Raw genomic sequence first — 15,416 nt, 5'->3', positions numbered from 1 at the left:
TTGCATATGCAAAATAACTTCTAATCCTACTCTCTACACATGTCGGCACATCTATCACATTTCTATTATTCTTATTTTGAATTTTTCCCATATTGAATTAGGGGAATTTGAAATCATGTCGAATTCTCTCAAACTTGGTCAAACTGTATTTGCATCAATTTATTTCTAATTTTTTTAATGTCAAAATATAAGAAATTGTGTCGATATGTGATCAACAAATGAGGCTAAGGCTAGTCATAGTGGGGCACATGTTACTACTCTATGTTACTACCTCTATAGTGGGTACTAACATATGTATATGGTATCATGCAAGGTCATATTTATTAGGTTGTAGACTCATCTGGTTTTGGAAAGTGTGATGTTACGGTAACATAACTAGTTACCACCTTAATCTCTTTCTTCATTTATTATCATGTCGTGTCATCAAAATAACTTGAAATGTGTGATGTTAGTACCTATGTTACTTCCACTATGAGTAATCTAAGTTAAGTACTCGCGATCCTTCATCATATCAGATACACTCCCACCAAATACGGGTCCGAGTTGAGTTGAATAACATGCTTCCACGTCCTCGTGAAATCCACATTATAAGGTTGTCGAAAATGATTAAAAAAAGTGTTTGAAGGTCACAAGTAATGTCTCAAGGTCGAAACCTAAAAAACAAGGAAAATGGATCCCTCCCACCGGCGGGGGTCTAGATCCACCACGCCTCCATTGCCTGGAGTCCACAAAAGGCAAGGCAGAACGGCGCTGGCGCCAACGGGAGGCGACAAACTCTAGTCGTATGTACGCGCGTGGGAGTAGACGATGGGAACAGTTTGGAGGAACGTTAGTGCAAGATTCTTAAATTTAATTAGGTAAACGTTGCATATAAAGCAAGCACTCTAGTTTTCTTTGTCTAGGAAGCCAATCGTGGTCCTGGATGCATGCTTAATTACCTTATCCAAACAAGTTATTTGTTCAAGGGGTGGAGCTCTAAACAGGAAAACACACGCTTGGCCATCATCCATTTTTCTTTGCTAAAGTGGTATTTCCATGGGTTTGCCTTGGTATCGTGTTCATACCGTCGTATTGAAAGATCTGGGTCGACGGATGAAGCCTGGTGATTAGGGGGATACGTGAGCACCACTTTTCTGCTCGACACGTGTCTAACAACGTTAACACTGCACACGCATCGACGCGGTCCAGCGTGTCGAGTGGAAGGGAGGAGAGACGCGGGGAAGGTGCATGGTGACGCGCTTGGCCGGGAAGACACTGGCACGACCTCAGATGCGCGAGGTGGAGGCCGGCGAGGTGGAGGTGGAGGCCGGCGAGGTAGTGGCCGTTAGTGGTTAGCTGTTAGTGGCCGTTAGTGAGTAGCAGAATCCAACGGTGATGGACCAAATCCAACGGTGATAACCGGGTGCTCACGTGTCCCCCTGATCACCAAATCCACTCTCTCTGGATCGATACTTGCGGTGCATATAATGCACACAACTCTAGTTTCTGGTTGGGAAGAACCCTGGCTTTAGCTACATGGTGGTGTTGAAGTTCACCATCGCCAACACGAACTTGTCCAACATTTTCTCATGGCTTTACACCAAGTCGTCCAAGTATACAATTCGCAAAAAAAAAAAAAAAAAAAAAAAAGTTTCCAAGGACACCCTCGACATGATACTCAAGCTGACATGTGGTGAACACACACATATGCTTGCAACGGTGGCAACATGACATGGATCGACCATTATCCATGTAGTACTACGTATATAATATGTGTACCATTGACCATGGATAATGATAGCAAAATTTAGCCGATAAAAAGAAAGTGAATTAACGGAGAAATGAACTGGCGTGCGACGCAAGAAGAAGGCACGAGTTTGCGTTCGTGATCAGCCGATCAGGGCGAATCAGGAGCGGGCCCTCCTGATTCTGTTGGGTTCTTCCCTCGCACGCGCGGCAGACATGCTCGGCTGGCCAGACTGGTGGACCCCGCTCATTTCTGTTACCTCTCCCCCTCCAGGTTAATCAAGACCTTTTTCGCCGCCGCGTTAGTACTAGTACTGTACGTACATAGATCGCAGTCGTATGGACACGTTGTATACGTGACATGAAACGTATAGAACTACTATACAGACTTTCCATTAGTCCATTACACACATTGTAAGTCCGCCCCGCTCGGCGACGACGCCATGGGTTCTATCGTGTTTGATGTGTCTTTCTTGTTTGTGGAAAATGATAAAATAAATAAAAGGTGCTCAATTAAGGTCAGAGAAGTATGGTGCAAAATTATCTTAATATAAACTATATCCAAGTACCCTTATGTTGCCACGGAACAACACACAATACCCTGCAATGACACTTGACAACAAATTTTATCACGGAGACAGAAGCACTATTTTAAAAAATTAGTGCAATGCACAAACACGACGACTGTTATGCCAAGATGACATGATGTTGGGATGGTTCGCACGTGCAACGGGCTTGCATGTTGGATTGTAAGCTTTGGTTAGATCTTTTTCACGACAAGCTTTAGTTCGATCTATTTTTGGCGTCAAGCTTTTGCTCGGACTTGTAGCTCTCATCTGCGTGGCTCCGCTAGAAAAACCTACACCGAAAGGGACTATCAGCACCACACCACTAACAATATTATGCAACCAGTTGAACACTATATTCCCCACAACTTTGCTCACACTATCGTGGCGTCATCGCATATCCTCTCACCATAGTCGTAGGTTCAATGCTCTCCCTCGTCACACAACCTCTTGTACCCAATGAGTAGACCGTGTTGCCAAAGAGTGTGCCCGCTGTGTAATTCTCTCTCTACCACCTTAATTCCTATCTCCTTCTCTCTCTACCTCCTTCCTACCTCTCTCTATGTACCTCCTTCCTTGGGTGTATCCAGGTGCATTGGTGACGGCCACAAAAAATGACCGATTTTGTTGGGTGTGCTCGTTTAATTTAGTCGTGTGCTTGAGAAGATAAATGAGAGTTTGTTGTACCTATAGTCGGTGAGAATTTGGAAGGGTTTGTTCTAGTTAAGTTCTAGGCGAGGCACCGTGTTGTTCTTACCAAGTGAGTCAAAATAGCACCGCGGGATATAATTAGTTTTTCGGTGGCATTGTGTGTAACTAGTGGCAACTGGCAAGTGTCAGTCTTTTATCACGGATTTCACCTTATGAGTAAAAACTATGGTGCAAAATGTGGTAAGATTTTAAGTCCATCTCTGCACCCAATTTAGAAGAGGAGGCACAGCAGCGCCATACTGTCTTAAAAAAATATTGTACTCCCTCCATCCTAGTTCGCAAGGCAAAGTTCCAAAAAATATTTGTCCCAAAATGTCTCACCTCTTAGGCACATTTGCATTTAATATAGGAGTAAAACTGATTCATTATTGCATGCAAAAGACTCCTCCTTTCGTATCCCACCAATTAAAGGGTAGAAAATAAAGTTCTTTTTAATTTCCTAAATAATTACAGCGCCTATGTTAACGTTTTTACGTGGAAATTTAGAGCTAATGAGAATTCACCTTGGGCCAAGATATTTGAAAACTTTGCCTTGCGAACTGGGACAGAGGGAGTACGTGGGTATGGGCCATGCATTCGACTATGGAAGCGGTCCGACCGTGGGCGATACACAAAGTCCATTTTTGCTGAGATTAGTGCTGGAGACGAGGTTATTCACAGCACAAGATCTCTGCACCGAACTACTAGTAATAATGTCGTTGCGCGTGCACGTCTCCCCATTACCCTTAATTTTTCACGCTGGCCACAGAGAGAAAAGATAACAGATTGATTAGTTTCGTGCAGGCGAATCAGCAGCGTGCGGGGCCCGCCAGATTTTCAGTTACGCCGTGTCCGGTGTCCCCCCATCTCCCGTTGCATGCGCACGCTTTTTACCCCTCTCGCCTGGCCAGGTTAAACACCCATACACGTTGCCTGGCCGACTGATCGAGATAATTACGGATCCTCAACTAATTATAACTGGATCTGCTAAAAAAAATATAACTGGAGATCAGACGTAAGTCATACGGATACTTAACTATTAGTACTCCTACTATAACTGAAGATCGGGCGTACGTGCATACGGATTCTTAATTAGTACTCCCTCCGTTCCTATATATAAGTCATATAGTTTTTTGAGAAAAATTTCAGAATATAAGATTTATTACGTTGCCCTACTTGTATGGACAATATTTTTGGAGATTTGATTAGGTTTACTTAGCTTATGCAAAGACCTCTATTCGCTCACGGCAATTACTTACGGTTAACCCTAGCCAAACATGGTGTAATTTTTCCTAAATATGCGTTTCTTAATTTCCGTGCTAGAAATTATATGGCTTATATTTAGGACCGGAGGGAGTAGTTATTAATTTTCAGGAAACCTAGATTTTGCGAGCACGTTTGTCTACTGGTTCTCTTAATTTTCAGGATACCTAGATTTTGCTAGCGCGCTCGCTATTCATCACGCGGAAGACTAAAGCTAGCTGCTGCAGGGTATGGCCGACATAGAGAACCTCGCCATGGCGGAGCCTGCCGTCGCGCGACGGCCCATGTATTTGCTGTGGGTAGAAAAGACAAGGGATTTCTTCGCGAGATACAGTACCGCCAATCATGGTAGCGGCGATGAGGACGACGCCGTGGCCGTGGCGGCAGAGCCACAGGAGCATACCAGGTGGATCCTCATCTTCCTCGTCACTGTCGGCGCCGTCTTCCTCTTTTGCGCTGGCATGTACATGACGCTAAGAGACGAGGCGATCCCCATTTACATGATGTTTATATGGGAGTCTGTTGCTCTCGGCCCTGGATTCGTTGCTGCGTTTCTCATCGCAGAATGCAAGAAGGAAACTGCTGGGCGTCCCCCGGGGGATCTGATTCCCCAGCCTCCGGGTCCCCAGCCGTCGGATCAACTATTTTGACGGTTAGATTTGCATGTAGCAAAAAAACATCTCCGGCAGCAAAAAATCACCCCCGGCAGCAAATGACTGAAGCAAAAAACGGTTCGTTCAGAAAAGAAAATAAAAAGACCGGCCTCGCCGCAGACCTCGCCGGAGACCACGTAGCAAACATATTACGCAGATGTAGCAAAACCGCAAATAAATTGTAGCAATTTTTTTTATTCATATGTTGCAAATCCTCTAAAAACATCAACGGAGACATCGCCTACAGCCGGCAGCAACGCCGTCCGAGGTTGTAGCAACTCCGTTTGTCAAGGACAACAACTCCACAAGCTGCTAGTAGCAACGCCCTATAACTATGGTAGCAAAAATCCACCCTCCGTGGGAAAATCGTAGCAAACCCAACCTCGTCGGAAAATCGTAACATAATTTTGTACCAAAAGTAGCAAAACAGTTTTAATAATTGTAGCAAAAAAAATATACTATTGTAGCATCGTGGCTTCGTAGCACTTCGTGGCTTCGCTTGCTCATGGCCTACCAATTCCCGAGCGCCGCCGCCGTATTCGAGCGCATCTTCCCTGCGTGCCTGCGTTTGCGCAGCCACGCCCGGGGCAGTTACCCCGCGGTGAAGGAGCGGCACCGCAGTGGCATGCTGTGGCGCCTGGACGGGGCGGCGCCGTCGCGCTTGTGCTTGATACGGGGCGCTGTTATTGCTGCCATTTTGGGAGGGGAAAGGAAAGCCCAATCCAAAGTTCGGCATCGGACTGTTGGGTTTGGCCGTGTGACAGAACTGCCTAGACCGTTCTGCCCTCAGCAGAAGGCGCAGAGAGCTCGGCTGGACGCCGCAGCTGTCGCCACTGAGGAGCTCTACCGCGTCGTGAGCCCGACCGGCGGCGGTGAGCTAGGCGGGCGACGCCGTCGCGGCGCGCAGTGGCGGCCGGCCCAAACGTCGGTGGCGCCCCGCAGCAGCGTCGTCGTGAGCCACGAAGCGCGGCCGCAGCCGGCCAGCGGCGACAGGATCTCCGGCGCCCGATCTCCCATCAAGGTGGTCCATGGTGGTGTGGTTTCGCCCGCAGGCAGAGGAGTAGCACGGGGGGCGGCGCGGGAGGAGCAAGCTGTAGGCGGGCGCGCTGGTGGACGAGCAAGGCGGCGGCGCGGTGGTCAACGATGGGGAATCGAAGGGGAGGTGGGGAGCGGCCGTCTGCAACTCCCAAATTCTCTGGATGAGGACGAGGGGATGACGCTCGTGGGTGGGCCCGCAGGGACGCGTGTGGAGCAGAAGCCAGACGATGGGCACAAATCGGACGGTGCGGGATCCGGAGGTTGCGATGGCGAGCAGCCCCCGGGGGCATACAATCATTTTCCATGCAAGAAAGGTGGGCCTCTAGATGATGAGGAACAAACTATGATCGTGGATTACTTACTCCAGTTATAGCTGGTTCTTAATAATTAGAATATATTCATCAATAATGGTCTATATATTGTCACCACAATCATATGTTTTCTTCTTATTTTGCACTTGTTCTTCGATGATGATATATACGCATGACCCCTTTTCGAGATGGGCGTTACCCCAGACGAGAAATTAGTGAGGAATTAATTGTTGAAGGAGATACCCTTGTATTGAACTTTGAATGCAACTACACAACTTGAAATTACTTTCAAACTTAGTGATTAGTTATGTTGCTCTTAAGCCTAGCCGCCTCCTACTAAGAAACCCATCGCTGCTTGCACCTCTGCCTGTTCCTTCTCGAAATAGGCTTTCGCCCCGCTATATTAATATAGCAACCATCCGATACAACGAAACAGCTGGGGCCGCAGCACAACCAAGGCCAAACGACAAGAAAAAGTAACGAAAAAGAAACTAATGCTGACACCGGCAGATTGACGAAAACGATGATGACTCCGCAACCGCTGCGCCCTCCGAAGAAGTACCACCACTCTCCTAGCACGCCGAGACGCCGCATACCAAGTAGCACCTTCAACAAGGGAACGACGACGATGCCGCTGCTGCCCGGACTCGGCCTAGGGTTTCCCCCGGTACGCGGAAGGGATAGGGAGGGATACATCCGACGCCCTTCAGGAAGGAAGGCGACACCCGCAGGCGTCGCCGCGTCGGAGTCGAACATGCCAACACGGATTTCTCCGACCACCAAACCCACCACCCTGAACGCTCCGACGTGCTCCACCAAACATGCCACCCACCAGCACACGCCACCACGTTCTTGTAGTCGCCCTCGCCGTCGCACTGTGGTCACCGGAACAGGGCCTAGAGGAAGAGACGACATGGGCAGGGATGGGGGTAGCGGCACCCCAACCGGGCGGGAGGGAACTACCTCCACCGCCTTCGCGGTCGCCGACCGGACATGGCAAAGGGGGCAAACCAGGCCCAAGCTGGCCCGGACGGGCCAAACAGGCCCGTAAAGCCCCACTGCCAAGCTGCAGCAGGCCGGCCGAAGCGCCGCCGCCACCCATCCACCGCCACCGCACCATCTCCGCCGCCAGGGAGCTCCACCGGCGCGCCGAACGCAGGAGACCCGCCCAACCGATCTGGGCCCCGAACTGGGCCGGATCTGGGCCGAGCAGGTCCCGTCCGTGCCGCCCGCCGTCGCTGCTCCGCCTCCAACTGGCTGCGCCGCCGTTCCTCCTCCCACCCGGCGCGCGGGTCTCACGCCGCCGCGCCGGACCGCCGTCAGCCGAGGTGCACCGCGCCGCCAAGGGGCCCCCGCGCCCCCGCCGCGCCGCGGGGAAGGTCAGCCCCGCCGCCGCTGGCACCGCGCGGGCAACTCCTGGCGGCCCAGGCCGGCGGCGACGGCCGGGGAAGAGGGATGAGGAGGACTTGGGGTGGCGGCGGCTAGGGTTCGCCCGTCGCCCGCGGGGGGCGAGCGAGCGAACGGTTCGGAGGAGAGGAGCCATCACCTCTGCCTGTTCTAGGTCATTTTTTCCTCCTCTGCCGACCTCGCTGGCTTCTCGAGAGTTGAGTAACCCAATATAACCGTGGAGTTTTTAATAAAAGTAGTATTTTCAATATATTATGTTAGGGATTTGGTAGCGACGTCGGCCAGGCTGTTTAATTGCTTTTCCTTGTCATAATAGTGTTGTTTGATGTTGATTGTGTATTTTAATGGTTGCGTTCGTGCACATAGCCTAAACATTATGGGTTACATTAAAATTTTAAGTCGTCGGTATTTACATGTATGTGGTTTGGTATCTACTCCTATGTTATTTTGCTTCACCTACCTTCAGAAAACGTAAAAGATTGAAAACGAAACAATTCGAAGACCTCTAAAATTTACCTGTTTCTTTTCGACTTCATTATGCAATGGCTGGAGACGGCTCATTTATCTCTATCTTGTAATATTTCCTACTCTAAATATATATTAATTGTCAAAGAAAAACTCAGCGATTGGTTGCGGTGACACTGCACAATATATATGGGCGAGCAGAATATGTAATTCAACACGCCATTGCATTTAGCTTCAGCATTGTTTAGGTAAACCGTATCAAAGTCTGAATCCATTGGTGGGGTCGCATAGACATCAGAGTATGAGGCTGCATACTTGCATAGGGAGACTGGAATTTACAATTAGAACTACCTGTAATTAGGTGATATTGAAAGAGGCCAAGTTGAATCAATTTGGTATGAAAATCAGAAAAGCGGTGAACATGATACTACCTTCGATTTTAATTTTTTTTTTTTTTTTTGAGCAACGCCTTCGATTTTTAATGAGCAAGACGCAGACGTATTTTAAGATGGACTTTGACCAAAAAAAGTTAAACGGTTTTTTAATTATAATGTACGTAATTAGTATTGTTGGATTCGTATTAAAAAACACTTTCTAATATTGCTAATTGTATACTAAAAAATTTATATATTTAGAATATCTTTTGATTAAAAATTACGAAAAACGAAAATGCCTACTCATTGGAATGAAGTGAGTACATCGTAGTTGCTTAACGCATTTGCAGAACTAAGTGCTACTTTCACTTTCCTTGCATTTAAAAGAAAAAGTGAATCAAAAAGTGTGTTTGGCACATGAGCCTGGTTTTTAAAAATCATTTTTTAGATTCAAAAAAAATGAAATTAAATACACACATACATATAAACATTGCGAAGGTAGGGTAGGAATTTTGGAGAAAAATATGTTGTGTTTTGAGGTATATAAAAAGACAAATTTCTGACAAATATCTACTCCTATTCGTAGCCACATATTTGTTTTTTCATGTAGCTTAAAATACAATGTAATTTTTACCGAAACTTCACACAAGTATTTAGAACATGTGTATTTATTCAAAAAATAAATGTAACGATTCTTTGAAACAAAAATTTCTGATTTTTAAATATTTTTTAAAACTGGGAGCACTGGAGCTCATGTGCACCAAAGTGAATGCCCTTTACAACTTTACTTTCGTATACTATAGGCAGCACTGGAGCACGTAAATGGCAATTTAGGCAAAGAATGTGCCTCGTGATCTACCTTGTCCACAGTAGAGTTCTTTGAGTATTTTCTTGTCCTCGCTACTGTCAACTATAGGGAGCTATGTCAGACGTGGGAGAAGTTTAATGAAGGTTGTCATTTTAGTTAATCCAGTCTTCATTCTAAATCGGTTCTTTCACTTTTTTTGAGAAACATAGTACAAGGCGTGTCTTCCAAGGACAGCGCGTTGATCTTTCCTAAAGATGGATCGGCGGAGGGAGTATTAGTGATGAATATATCAGCCCTCCCCCTGGCTAATGATTATGTGGTGCAAACCAAAGGTCGGCGGATTATCAATTATCAACAAAATGCTATCAGAAGCCAGATGAATTTACTACGGGGAAAGTAAATACTTAACACTCCCAGAAATAGAATGCAAGACAAAAAAAAAAAAAACAAGAAGTCATATCCTGCCCATGCCCTATATATTTCCAAGGTAAAAATGTGAAGTAAGAATTTCCCATATACTCCCTCTCTATAAAAGGATGTCTCAACTTTATTAAAATTTAGATGTACCTACACTTATTTTAGTATCTAGATACATCCAAATTTGTCTAAAGTTCAGACATCTTTTTACAGACAAATTTGAAGTTCAGACATCTTTTTACAGAGGGAGAGAGTATATGAAATTAAAATGAACACTCCTCAGCCAAGGTTGAATCAGATATAGAAGAAGCGGAAGCAGGAGGATATCTGTAGCGAATGAAGAATAGGACGCATATGAGCTAGCGAAAAGGGAATAACACATTCTCTAGGGTTCGCAAGCGCCAGCAAATGGAGTGAAAACACATCCTGAGGAATCTTACGTTTGTGATGATAAGCAGATATAACACACTTCAAAAAGAAGAAAATAGACCATCGTACATGCTAACTAATGATGCCCAAAACAATTCTCATGATACAACTGCATATTTGAATAGTTTGTGTCCCCTTGCTTGTTTTGTAGTCACTACAGGCCCTGCAAAATAAAGGGAGCTGCTTAAACAAATACAGTATCAAATGCTTTTGAGTAAACTAAAATAGTCAACACATGCTCAAAAAGTAGTCAAGTACCATTGTTAAATAATATATCTACTCTCTACGCTCCTATGAATAAGGCACACGTGCTTTCCAAGACAAATCTTTGACCGAAGTTTTGATAACAGTATCTCAATTACGTTATACAAAATTGATATAGTTGGATTTGCATTGAAAAACACTTTCTAATGATATCAACTTTTCATCAAATAGTTCTCGTATACTTTGACTAATTCTTGGTGAAACAGAAATCTAGGAACACGCGTGCGCCTTATTCGTTGGAACGGGCGGAATATAAGTATTCCCAATCATTAATAAAAAGAAAGTATTAATGGATCTTTCAGACCTTTCTCATAATATGGAAAAGTTACGTAACTGAGGCCATAAACATGATTTGCTCGTATGGGATACATAGAAAGGGTCAAGAAAAAGCTATTGATCACTCTTAAAATCCTATCATCGTTGTACAGCCTAATATGCAACTCCCTCCGTCCCACAATATAAGAGGTTTCGGTAAGCTTCTTATATGGTGGGACGAAGGGAGTAGTTCGCTAGAAATATGGATATTCAGATACTGATAAACTGGTAAATTCTTTTCTCCATTAATTCAAATAATAATGCTGCTATAAAAAAGCCAATTCTGGATTATACAATGGCACATAAGGAAACAAAACTTACCCTCCCAGTAATACATTAGCTCGGAAATATCCATTATTTGCCTGTTTCATTAGCATCATCTGTGTCTGAGTCACTAGCATTATATCCTAAAAGAAAACATGTTAGGTTCAGCAAACAAAAGTACACCTAGATCTTCTGCATGAGCAAGTAACAGAAGGACCTTTGAAATGAACGCACAGACAGCTAACCTGGACGTTTATTGCTAACTTTCCAGACTGTAGATCGATATCTCGATGCTTTTTCCATCCAAATTCGAGACTACACAATGCAAATTCTCTTAGTTATAAGCAATCCAACAGAAATGAAAGGATGCATGAAATTCAATAGAAAAAGGTAAAAAAAAAACTCATGCAAGGGTGCTAAATGACTAGCTTTCCACTAACTACTTCCTTTCCAGAATATCTCACGTCTTCAATCAACTGAACTGCAAACCCATTACGTGCTGTTTGTAAAACTGTCATGCTAAAGTATGTAACAAAAACATGGCTCATTCATAAATATGCCCAAACTTCAGTTTACCCTAGCATCTGTTATTCTGTTTGTGGCACGGAATTCAGTTCCCCATTAAAGGGTCATGGGAAATCATATAATGTATTTCCATTTACTATATGATAATAATATCTGTAATTTTTTGCACTTGTAACCCTATAGCCCTAGAATATAGATGCAAAAAACCTAAACATGCCTATTAAGAGGACAAGCAAATAGTCGCAGACATTGTTTCTTTCAGTTATTCAGTATCTTAACCACGAGAAGAAAATTGCACAAGAAGCTTTATGAACAGTTGATTAACAACAAAAGGAGCATAGCATGTGACACGAATCTGTTTTCTCCATCCTTCATGCCTTCCAATGAGGAAGACATGTGTATGTCCAATGTTATAAAAAGAGGTCTACTCAGTCAATACTCATAAGAGGTCCCTTCACAGGTTACAAGGATGCAGAGCCAGAGACTAATCGACCAGTTTAACAGGGTTAACCTTGCACATGCTCAAGATAATCATGCAATGGTTTTTTAACAAGGTGGTTACTTGGTTCGTAATTTGCAAATAAGTAAAATATCAGTAAACCTGTACTCACTAATCACCACACTACTCAGTTTGTCCCACAGCCCACCACCAAACAAACACGTGCCCTCCTCTCCTAAGCCTCACAAAAGCCAACTAGAGTAATTTAAGTTACTTAGCAGCTGAAGTTACAGAACAGTCCTGAAAACAACCGCTGGGGGGGTTTTGTTGCAGTTTTCACAGATGAGGGTGGTAAATAAAATGGTATTGAAGTTAGAGTGAAAGTTAAACCAGGGCAGGAACTGAGAGGTGTAAAATTAAAATGTATCCAGATTTGTAGAGGAAAACCAGTTACAGAGCCGATTAACTTGCTACAAGGTGTGGTGACCTAGTGAGTACTTCCGCACTTGTTATCAAGTTTTAGAACCTTGTGATTAGATAGTATCTACAGCATCCTGATTGTGCTTCCAAGTTTAAGTACATCAGTGAGCAGCTGCGCAAGTTCAATTAATCCGATTTCTCTGTTGATAAGCATTGTAATTGCAGTCCAGTAAGAAAGCAAACAAGGTCAAGACCCATAAATGCTTATCTTCACCTACTTGGTCCCTCTCCCTTTCCAAGTCCAAAAAGGCTGTGAAAGTATTTGAAACAAAATCTTGAAAATTTACAAATTTACAAGGCTATACAGATTTGTTTGTTTTGTACGGTCATATGTTAGCACCAAATTTTGTTAGTGCTCATGTTATAGCATTGTAATTACTCCCTCCGTCCCAGTTTATAAGTCCTGCGTGTATCCCTAGATTGTCAATTTGACAAATATAATACGGAGTATAAATTAATCGGGGACAGAGTGAGTATTCATGTGTTTTCAAATATTATTGCAACTTTTAGAGTGGAGAAAGAATGAGATTATGAGGAATCCAAGCAGGGGAAGGAAATCTGTTTGGCTCAGGACCCACTTAAATATATACTCGTACAAGTTTGCTGAATAAGTTCTGAGTGTTACATGAGAATTATGATGCAGAACATGATTTAACACAACTGTAGTAACAGCGGCACATCCAATTCTAGATTTCTAGCCAGGAATCTGAACAGACTGATACATAAGAGTAATGAACCGTAAAGGTCAACTATTCAGAAACAAACCCTCTGTAAAGGCAGCTCCTTTCAACTCCAGATTCCACACAAATCCGGACCGAAAGCGAAGGAAGGGAGGGCTCACCTTCTGCTCGTTCTTGTTGACGCCGTATCCGCTGCGGTACATCTGGCCGACGAGCACCTGCATGGCGGCGTCACCGGCGCGCGCCTCCTTGAGCGCGTCCTGGAACCAGCGCCGCGTGCAGTCCAGCACCATCTCCGAGAGCGGCACCCGCTCGTCCTCCTGCATCCCGCACGCCGCCGCCACCTCCCGCACCTCGGCGCGGCCGGAGCTGGCCCCGGCGCCGGCGCCGGCGTTCCTGGGAGTATCCAGCGGGGCGGTGGGCGGCTTGGATGCCTTGCCGGCGGCGGTTGCGGCGGCGGAACCACCGGAGCGGGAGTAGGGGCGGAAAGCGGCGGCTAGGGCGGCGGCCGGGAATCGCTTTCCCATGCAAGGGTGGGGTTTCAGGGGAGGAGAGATGGGAGCGGAAGCGGATATTAGAAGTCAAGCGAGGGGTTTTGTGCAAAAGAGAGGCGTACTACTCGGTCTCGGTTTGCTGGAGGTGGGAGGGTTGGTGTCGCCAGGGAAAAAGTATAGACGGCTTCTTTTCCGAATAGGTTTAGAATACGACGTGTACAATTGTAGTTGTATATGCACACGTAAACCGTCCCGTACGCAACGTCTCCTGTTGAATACTAGTAAAGACTTTGAGCATCTACTAAGAAAAGACATGGAACATACTTATATTTAGTTTTTTTTTAGGGTGAGCATAATATATTTAGTTGTTAGGCCGACGTATGTCGATGTCTGCCACGGCTGAAAACCAGGTCCAAGGGCGGACCGCATACGGACTGCGTCCCGCGGACACATCCATTATGGAGCCATAATTAAAACTAATTTAAACTAATAAACTACTTTGGGCCAGCTCCAATGTCTGCGTAGGTGGCTTGGCCCTCGCGCCCCCGGCCTCACCGCCAGAGCTGCCTTGGCCCTCGTCGCCGCCGTGCATCGCCTCGGCGGCCTGACGTATCATGTCGCGGACGGCGTGCCTCCTAGCGTGGCGGGCAAAGGTCATGGCCTCTCGTTGAATGCGAACTGCCAAAGCACGCTGCGCTGACATGTGGGCGGTCGTGATAGCCGCCGCATCCGCCTCGACTAACGCCTCGATCTCGGTATTCCTAGCATCTTGTCGAGGTGACATCTTCGCTTTGTCCCACTGGAGACGCTCAGCTACCGCATGCGCGGTGGCATAGGTTGCCTGCGTGCGGGCAGCCTCTTCCGCCTCCAGCGCCTCTGCGAGGGCATCCTGTTGTCGAGCGGCCTCTTCGTTGGTCGTCAGCTCGGCGACCTCGTCCGCCGCCTGCTTCTCCTCCATCTCGTACCACGCCCACCGCCGACCGGAAGGAGAGCTCGAAGATGGAGGAGTCGATGGGCTCCTCATGTCCTTTGAGACGCGCTCTCGCGCGCTCTGGAAGGACTCGAGGAGGACACGCTGCTCTGCCGTGGTGGGGGCACGAAGAGGGTCGCCAGCGTCTTCGTCCTCCCACCCCCCTCATTGATGGTGCTTATCGTAACGCCGACTTCATACTGTTGGGGAACCCCAAGAGGAAGGTATGATGAGCACAGTAGCAAGTTTTTCTCAGTAAGAAACCAAGGTTTAATGGACCAGTAGGAGAAAGGCGTGATTTTTGAAGGTGTTGCTAGTTGACTAGTGGCAGGGTGCACTATCGGTATCAGCAACAACGTGGAACATGCACACAACACAACCAAAGTACTTTGCCCCAACTTACAGTGAGGTTCTCAATCTCATCGGTTTGCAGAATACAAAAGATTAGACGTATCGAGTGAAAACAGATGTTTGCGAAAAATAAACAGAACAGGAATTGGAGTAGAATTTATCAATAAAGAAAACAGGACCGGGGTCCACGGTTCACTAGAGGTGTATCTCCATAAAGATAAATAGCATGTTGGGTGAACAAATTACAGCTAGGCAATTAACAGAATATCGACCATACATGACAAGATGATTATATTGAGATTTGATTGGGCATTACAACATAATACATAGACCGTAATCCAACTGCGTCTATGACTAATAATCCACATTTCGGTTATCGTCCGGACCCCTTTCAGTATTAAGTTGCAAGCAATAGATTATCACATTAAGTAATGTGTGTAAAGTAAATAATAGAATTACTCTTGGATAAAACATTTTTGTTTTCTCCC

At 45.8% G+C, this 15,416-nt stretch overlaps 1 protein-coding gene across 1 annotated transcript; it reads right to left on the bottom strand.

The window, feature by feature from the left end:
* Positions 1–9,996: 9,996 nt before the first annotated feature.
* Positions 9,997–13,734, bottom strand: LOC127295751 (uncharacterized). Its single transcript, XM_051325744.2, has 4 exons — positions 13,275–13,734; positions 11,235–11,304; positions 11,047–11,132; positions 9,997–10,309 (listed from the first exon to the last, which is right to left on the bottom strand). The coding sequence occupies exons 1-3, from the start codon at positions 13,638–13,640 to the stop codon at positions 11,080–11,082; spliced, it is 489 nt and encodes a 162-aa protein (XP_051181704.1). The 5' UTR covers positions 13,641–13,734; the 3' UTR covers positions 9,997–10,309; positions 11,047–11,079.
* Positions 13,735–15,416: the final 1,682 nt, after the last annotated feature.

Source organism: Lolium perenne, chromosome 4, assembly GCF_019359855.2.
Source record: "Lolium perenne isolate Kyuss_39 chromosome 4, Kyuss_2.0, whole genome shotgun sequence".
NCBI classification, from domain to species: Eukaryota; Viridiplantae; Streptophyta; class Magnoliopsida; order Poales; family Poaceae; genus Lolium; species Lolium perenne.
This window is presented reverse-complemented; position numbering and strand designations above follow the sequence as displayed.

Excerpts from the sequence above, each read along its gene's own strand:
- LOC127295751 (XM_051325744.2), bottom strand. The coding sequence starts at position 13,640 with ATGGGAAAGCGATTCCCGGCCGCCGCCCTAGCCGCCGCTTTCCGCCCC. Across the intron at positions 11,305-13,274 it reads TCAACAAGAACGAGCAGAAG|TCTCGAATTTGGATGGAAAA; the intron begins GTGAGCCCTCCC and ends TGCATTGTGTAG. Across the intron at positions 11,133-11,234 it reads AGTTAGCAATAAACGTCCAG|GATATAATGCTAGTGACTCA; the intron begins GTTAGCTGTCTG and ends GTTTTCTTTTAG.